The sequence below is a fragment of the Argentina silus genome (assembly GCF_951799395.1).
Source record: "Argentina silus genome assembly, chromosome: 22".
NCBI lineage: Eukaryota > Metazoa > Chordata > Actinopteri > Argentiniformes > Argentinidae > Argentina > Argentina silus.
Window position 1 is genome coordinate 317,616 of NC_139676.1, and position 7,302 is coordinate 324,917.

Sequence of the window (7,302 nt, forward strand, 5' to 3'; positions counted from 1 at the left end):
TTTTTTGGGTGTTTTTGCTGCCAGTAGAAAAAATACAGCACGTATATTCCGTCTGGTCGAATGATGTAAATTCAACACAGTGTCATGTTAAGGTTTTTTGACAGGAGACACAAAACAACAATTGTTATAAATTCTGATTTATTGGAAACGTGTGTGTGAATTAAACGTTTCACAAGAGTTGAATGACGGTCCAAGAAGAAAACAAGTACAGTATGTGTGAGGTGATTTATATAATATAATATGGTAAACAGTCAACAGTCTGTCTGTGAGAGCTGCAGTATTCTCTGGAAACGATTGCTGATCTCACTGGGTCCCAAAGACATCATCATCTCAGCTACACTGGGCCCTTGCTGCAGAGGCAGAGATACAGAGAAAGAGATATACAGAGATACAGAGAAGGAGAGAGAGAGAGAGACAGACAGAGAGAGAGATACAGAGAGAGAGATACACAGAGATAGAGAGAGACAGACAGAGAGAGAGATACAGAGAGATACACAGAGAGAGAGAGAGACAGACAGAGAGAGATAGAGATACAGAGAAGGAGAGAGAGAGAGACAGACAGAGAGAGAGATACAGAGAGAGAGATACAGAGAGAGAGAGAGAGAGAGAGAGAGAGAGAGATAGAGAGAGAGAGAGAGAGATACACAGAGATAGAGAGAGAGAGACAGAGAGAGATACAGAGATACAGAGAAGGAGAGAGAGAGAGACAGACAGAGAGAGAGATACAGAGAGAGAGATACACAGAGATAGAGAGAGAGACAGACAGAGAGATACAGAGAAGGAGAGAGAGAGAGAGACAGACAGAGAGAGATACAGAAGGAGAGAGAGAGAGACAGACAGAGAGATACACAGAGATAGAGAGAGAGAAAGTGAAAGGGGGAGAGAGAAACGTAGCATTGAAGTAACATTTGACTTCACCAGTCCATGTGATTCATTTCAACATCAAACGCCCAATGCATCATAACAACTAGAGATAAAACCATCACAGACAGGACAGCAAGAGGGCTAGGAAGCATCCAAATACAACTTCCCTTTTCCACCTGACTTTAAATCTGCAGTGTCACTGTGGTACTAACCAGTGCTGGCTATGTATATGACAAATTGAATGTTGCCCAGATATTATGAGCTCTAACAGCAGTGCTCCAGCAGAAACCCTGAACACCAATAGAGCGGGGGCTTTGCTCTAGTTTGATGACTATGTAGATTTGGATTAGTGGTCCTCTGTGGCTCAGTTGGTAGAGCATGGCGCTAACAACACTTAGGTTGTGGGCCTGATTCCTGCTGGGACCGTATATACTGAAATGTATGCACTCACTGCAATGTAAGTCGCTTTGGATAAAAGCGTCAGCTAAATGGCGTATATTATTTGCTGAATCAGTTGTTTTCGAGCTGGGCTGGAACTAAAGTCTACACACCCCGTGCGTTCCTAGGAACACTCTGCCCAGGACTGGGGTTTGTGGCCAATACTGGGTAGAGTTCTCTACTGCAGTTATTGTCAAAATTGGGGTCCATTTTGATTCCAGTTCACCCACTGCAAGAATTTCAATTCACTCAATGCAAGCAGTGAATTGAAATTCATAAATTGAGTGAAAACAAATTTGACCGAACTTGATTCCAATCGCAGTAGTAGAGAACCTGATAAGAATACATTTGACCCCAACCTTAATCGTTGGCTGGTTGAACCCAAAGCCTATAGAGTCTCTGTATCGGACTCTGGTTGGACCTACCTGTATAGGACTCTGGTTGGACCTACCTGTACAGGACTCTGGTTGGACCTACCTGTATCAGACTCTGGTTGGACCTACCTGTACTGTACAGGACTCTAGTTGGACCTACCTGTACAGGACTCTGGTTGGACCTACCTGTACTGTACAGGACTCTGGTTGGACCTACCTGTACAGGACTCTGGTTGGACCTACCTGTACTGTACAGGACTCTGGTTGGACCTACCTGTACTGTACAGGACTCTGGTTGGACCTACCTGTACAGGACTCTGGTTGGACCTACCTGTACTGTACAGGACTCTAGTTGGACCTACCTGTACTGTACAGGACTCTGGTTGGACCTACCTGTACTGTACAGGACTCTGGTTGGACCTACCTGTACTGTACAGGACCCTAGTTGGACCTACCTGTAGTCCACTCAGGGCCAGGCGTAGTAGCTTCATCACCTCTCTGTACTTGGTGGTCTCTGCCCTCTTAGCCAGAGCCTTCAACTCCACATTGAGAAACTCCACGCTCAACTCTGTACCTCGGTCCTCCATCAACCTACAGGGGAGACAGACAAACAAACAATTATTTGCCAATCAACCGTCAATCAACTGTTTTGGGATGTGGTATTGTCTGTAGAAATTGCGCATGTTCAAATCACAATTTCAATATGAATTTGATTAATCTTGCAGCCCTAATTACAAAAAATATAAGCGTACATAGTCAGCTCTGTGCCAACCTAGAGACAGGACAGAACATAATACCTAAAGGGATAGTTAACTCTTTTTTCTTTCTTTTTACCTTATTTTTGACTACCCAATGGATTTATTAATGGGGTAACACTCCAAAATAAGTGAACTATCCCTTTGACCCAAATACAAGAGACACACTGAACATGCATGGACAGCCTTGCATCGATAGAATACATGAAACAAACCTAAGATTTATTACTCCTGTAGTGTAGAGGCCTAAAAAAACCATCCTATTGTACTAGTGTACCTGGGGTGGTCCAGTAGCCTACAGTGCACACATATGCCCATGTCGGCATGGGTTAGAATCTGGCCCACGCCCTGCTGACACACCCTCTCCTCCTTACCTTCCTGTCTCTCTCCAATAAACAACTAAATATACGAGTGGGACTCTGTAGTACTCTACCATACTGTTGGAGCAGTAATAATAATATAGAATATCTGCCATTTATATATACGCCATTTAGCTGATGCTTTTATCCAAAGCGACTTACATTGCAGTGAGTGCCTACATTTCAGTATATATGGTCCCAGCAGGAATCAAACCCACAACCTAAGTGTTGTTAGCGCCGTGCTCCACCAACTGAGCCACAGAGGACCAGTACTGTCAGAGTAATTATGTATCATACCGTAGCACGAGCGTAGCGATGTGTTGGGCCTCTGTGGTGAGTGCTGCCACCTGCTGGTGAGTGAGGGACGGCCGCACCCACAGGTAAGAGTACCCAGGAGCCACTAGGTCCTTCAGAGAGGAGATGTGGCCCTGCAGCAGGAGAGAAGAACACAGGAAGGTTCCAGAGGTTTTTTGCAGAGGAGAGACAGAGGGATAAGACAGCAGAGGCGGGTCGTTTTCGAAATGAAGGGGTGGTTTTATAGAATCGCTGTTTTTCTCCCATCACGCCCCGAGGTTCAAACACAGATGACTAGAACCATCTCCGACTCCCTCTGACTCAGAGCCCTGAGTGTGGCCTCCAGTCAGGCAGACGCCACATTCCCAACCAGGCTGCGACATTCCCAAATCAAGAAGAACGGGACAAGAAGTACGGGACAGTCGGAGGGAATGACGGCAGGGTAAACAAACCGTGCTGATGTCATTGTTACCTTGTGCAGGTGTGTGATGTCACACTGCGCAGGTGAAGGACTTGTGTGATGTGTGCCCTACGGTGTCATAGGACACATGTGATGTCATCGTGACCTTGATCTCAGGTGTAGGACTTGTGTTGAGGGGATCGTTACCTTGATCTCAGGTGTAGGACTTGTGTTTAGGGGATCGTTACCTTGCGCAACTGTAGCACCCTGGTGATGTAATCTCGATGCAACACGTCCTGATCCTGGATCTGTGTCCCGTACGCTTGCTGGATCCGCCCCCGCAGATCCCCTACCAGCCAATCACAGCGCTCCCCATCCTCTATCCGCTGCAGGAGGTGGATCCTGGAGGAGCAAAGAGAGGTTACTGAACCACCCCTAAGAACTGGTCCAGAGTCAGTTGGACTGTTTAGCTTGTCGTGGGTGGGGTTGGGCAGGATAGAGAGGACTGACCCTAGAGCTGTTGATATGAGATCACAATGGCCAAGTTGTTCAACTCACCAACTGCCAAAGAGTTCCGGAACACTCACCACCTAGAGCGCCACGTGTTCTATGGTGGTGTCTACCTAGCAACAACACTCTGATTGGCTACAACATGAAGCATCATCGTTTATGCATTTGTGGTGAATAAAGTCACCCTTGGCACTCTAGAATGTTGACAATGTGGGCGACTTTATTCACCCTCGGCCCTGAATGAGTTAAGCTTGGCACTTGGAAAACCAGACCTGTGGCGTTGATTAAAGCATAGGCTGCATGTCCATGTTGCTTTAGATGAACATATGTGTTAAATAAACATTACTATAAACTACAGTATGCGCAGTCTGTGAGAAGAAATATTGTCCAACACCGCCATCTAGTGGTTGACCTAAACATCACAACAACAAAAGGGTTAATGGAAGTATCACATCATCGACGCATGGAAGTAGCTTGTGCTTTAGCCTCCTTGAGAGGCACGCTCCAATAATGTCAAACAACGATAACAAATTGACGTCTGTTTCACATGTTCACCTGTTGAACTCTGGGAGTTTCTCCAGGTCCAGGAGGGCTGAGTGGGTCGTGATCTTCGAGGGGTTAAATTCCGAGATGAGCTCATCCATCTTACGGCCCATCCGATTGGCTAAAGAACGACACAGGAAAAACAGAACATGCTCATTTGCTTTCAACTTTGTCAAATGGAATATGTAATACGGTGCTAAGTTCATGTCTACATCCCTCCCTCCCTCCGTTTACCCCTCCTCCCTAATTTGCCCATCCATCTATTCCTCCTTGAAGATACCCCCCCATCTCTCTAACTATCCCTTCATTCATTCATTCATCCCTCCCTCACTGTTAAACCCAGATCCACAGTTGGTGATGATGTCCAGCAGTGATTCGGAGAGCACCCCATCTCCTCAGAACCTCTGGATGAAGATATCACCCCCATCTCTCTATCAATCCCTCCATTCATTCATCTTTCTCCCCATCCCTCCCTCTCTCCCTCCCTCACTCACTGTTAAACCCAGATCCACAGTTGGTAATGATGTCCAGCAGGGCTTCGGAGAGCGCCCCATCTCCCCGGAACCTCTGGATGAAGATGTCCCCCTGCCTCTTGGACAGCTTGCTCCCGTCCTTGTTCATCAGCAGGGGGAGGTGTCCGAAGGCGGGCGGCTCCCAGCCCAGCGCCCCGTACAGCAGGAGGTGCTTGGAGGTAGAGACGAGCCACTCGGACCCCCGGAGGACGTGGCTGACCCTCATGTGGTGGTCGTCCACCACGTTCGCCAGATGGTAGGTGGGGAAGCCGTCCGCTTTGACCACCACCGGGTCCCCTTCCACCTGGTTGGACGAGGGAGGGACAGGCCAGCGGTTTAGATAGCCGCTTAACAACCGTCGCTATGCTCTTTGTCCGAGGAACGAAAGAGGTACGAAAATGTTCTAAAAACGCATTTCAAATTCGCCGCCACCTGTCGACTGCAGCATCCAGTGTGGATGTGAATGGTTGAGTCTTTACATTTCTCTGGCGCTAGCAAAGCACGCACTTACTCGATCGGGATATAGAGCAATAGTCAGTAAGCGGCAATTAACAGGCTCTTGAAATATGGGTTTGAATGACTGTGCTGTAATTCTGTGTGTTGAGTTTCCAAGGACTGAAAATAATCAGATTGTTATTTACATTGGGGGAGAGATTAACACAATTCAATTGACTATGTAATGACTATATTTCAAAATACAACATTTGGTCGTACTATTATAGTGAAAATCTATGGTGGAGCACAACAAGAACACCAATGATTTGGTATATTCTCTAAGCACCTGGATCCACTGTACTTTAATGTGCACAAACTACTGTAATTCCTTGTGTAACTTGCATTTCAAAAAGTGCATAGCTGTATAGCTAGTGATGGTGTTTATATAATCTATAGTTGTACAGCTAGTGATGGTGTTTATATAGTCTATAGTTGTATAGCTAGTGATTGTGTTTATATAATATATTGTTTTATAGCTAGTGATTGTGTTTATATAATATATTGTTTTATAGCTAGTGATTGTGTTGTCAGCTAGTAGAAGATAATCATCCACTGTCCTTTAAGGTGCACAAACTGCTGTCATTCCTTTTGTAACTTCTATTTCAAAAAGTGCATTTAATCCGGCCCTGACCTGGGCCACCTCATGGCGGGTCCAGCCAAAAACCATGTCCTGGAAGGGCTCAGCGCCGGACTCCAGACGGAACCGGATCACGTGAGGGACGCCCTGAGCCAGCTTCTCTTCCACCTGACCGGGCCGCAGGTGTCTGCACCTGTTATCATACCTGCCAGGGGAGAACACACCTGTCACTGTAGCTAAACTGAGGATCAACGGTGTGTGTGTGTGTGTGTGTGTGTGTGTGTGCGTGCGTGCGTGCGTGCGCATGTGCGTCTGTTTGTGTGTGTGTATGTGTGTGTGTCTGTTTGTGTGTGTGTGCGTGTCTGTTTGTGTGTGTGTGTGTGTGTGTTACCCACCGTGGTGTCTGTCCACTGCGAAGCGCCTCTTTCTTCAGCAGCTCCAGTCTCTGTGTGCTGCAGAAACAGCGGTAGGCGCTCCCAGCCTCCACCAGCCTCTGAGCTGCCTGGTCGTAGAGGCCCAGCCTCTCGGACTGCAGGTAGGGTCCAACACCTCCCGCTCTACGGGGACTCTCGTCAGGGGGGATGCCTAGAAGAGAGGTAAAGAGAGACTGGTACCATGGCCTGGGGTGGTCCAGGGGTCTGGTACCAATACCATGGCCTGGGGTGGTCCTGGTACCAGTACCCTGGCCTGGGGTGGTCTAGGGGTCTGGTACCAATACCATGGCCTGGGGTGGTCCTGGTACCAGTACCATGGCCAGGGGTGGTCCTGTGGTCTGGCATCAGTACCATGGCCTGGGGTGGTCCTGTGGTCTGGTACCAATACCATGGCCTGGGGTGGTCCAGCAGTCTGGTACCAGTACCATGGCCTGGGGTGGTCCAGCAGTCTGGTACCAGTACCATGGCCTGGGGTGGTCCTGTGGTCTGGTACCAATACCATGGCCTGGGGTGGTCCTGGTAACAGTACCATGGCCTGGGGTGGTCCTGTGGTCTGGTACCAGTACCATGGTCTGGGGTGGTCCAGTGGTCTGGTACCAGTACCATGGCCTGGGGTGGTCCTGTGGTCTGGTACCAGTACCAAGGACAGGGGTGGTCCCCCCCCCCCCCCTCCCCCGGTCTCTTACCAGCCCACTCCAGCATGTCTTCGATGGAGTCCGCGGCCCCCGCGACCAGCCGGCTCCGGTC

At 48.4% G+C, this 7,302-nt stretch overlaps 1 protein-coding gene across 2 annotated transcripts in view; it reads right to left on the bottom strand.

Annotated features, from left to right (window-relative positions):
- Nucleotides 1–129: 129 nt before the first annotated feature.
- The window catches only part of ears2 (glutamyl-tRNA synthetase 2, mitochondrial), an 8,407-nt gene continuing 1,234 nt past the window's right edge, over nucleotides 130–7,302 (bottom strand). The window contains exons 2-10 of one of the 2 annotated variants that reach the window (XM_083694095.1): nucleotides 7,242–7,302; nucleotides 6,517–6,706; nucleotides 6,176–6,326; nucleotides 5,032–5,353; nucleotides 4,550–4,658; nucleotides 3,733–3,886; nucleotides 3,088–3,218; nucleotides 2,132–2,267; nucleotides 130–350 (exon numbers count right to left, since the gene is read on the bottom strand). The exon at nucleotides 7,242–7,302 is cut by the window's right edge and continues 95 nt beyond it. In XM_083694095.1, coding sequence (XP_083550221.1) covers nucleotides 252–350; nucleotides 2,132–2,267; nucleotides 3,088–3,218; nucleotides 3,733–3,886; nucleotides 4,550–4,658; nucleotides 5,032–5,353; nucleotides 6,176–6,326; nucleotides 6,517–6,706; nucleotides 7,242–7,302 — 1,353 coding nt within the window. In that variant the 3' untranslated portion in view covers nucleotides 130–251. The remainder of the gene's footprint in view (nucleotides 351–2,131; nucleotides 2,268–3,087; nucleotides 3,219–3,732; nucleotides 3,887–4,549; nucleotides 4,659–5,031; nucleotides 5,354–6,175; nucleotides 6,327–6,516; nucleotides 6,707–7,241) is intronic. The other variant, XM_083694096.1, reaches the window with a different exon arrangement.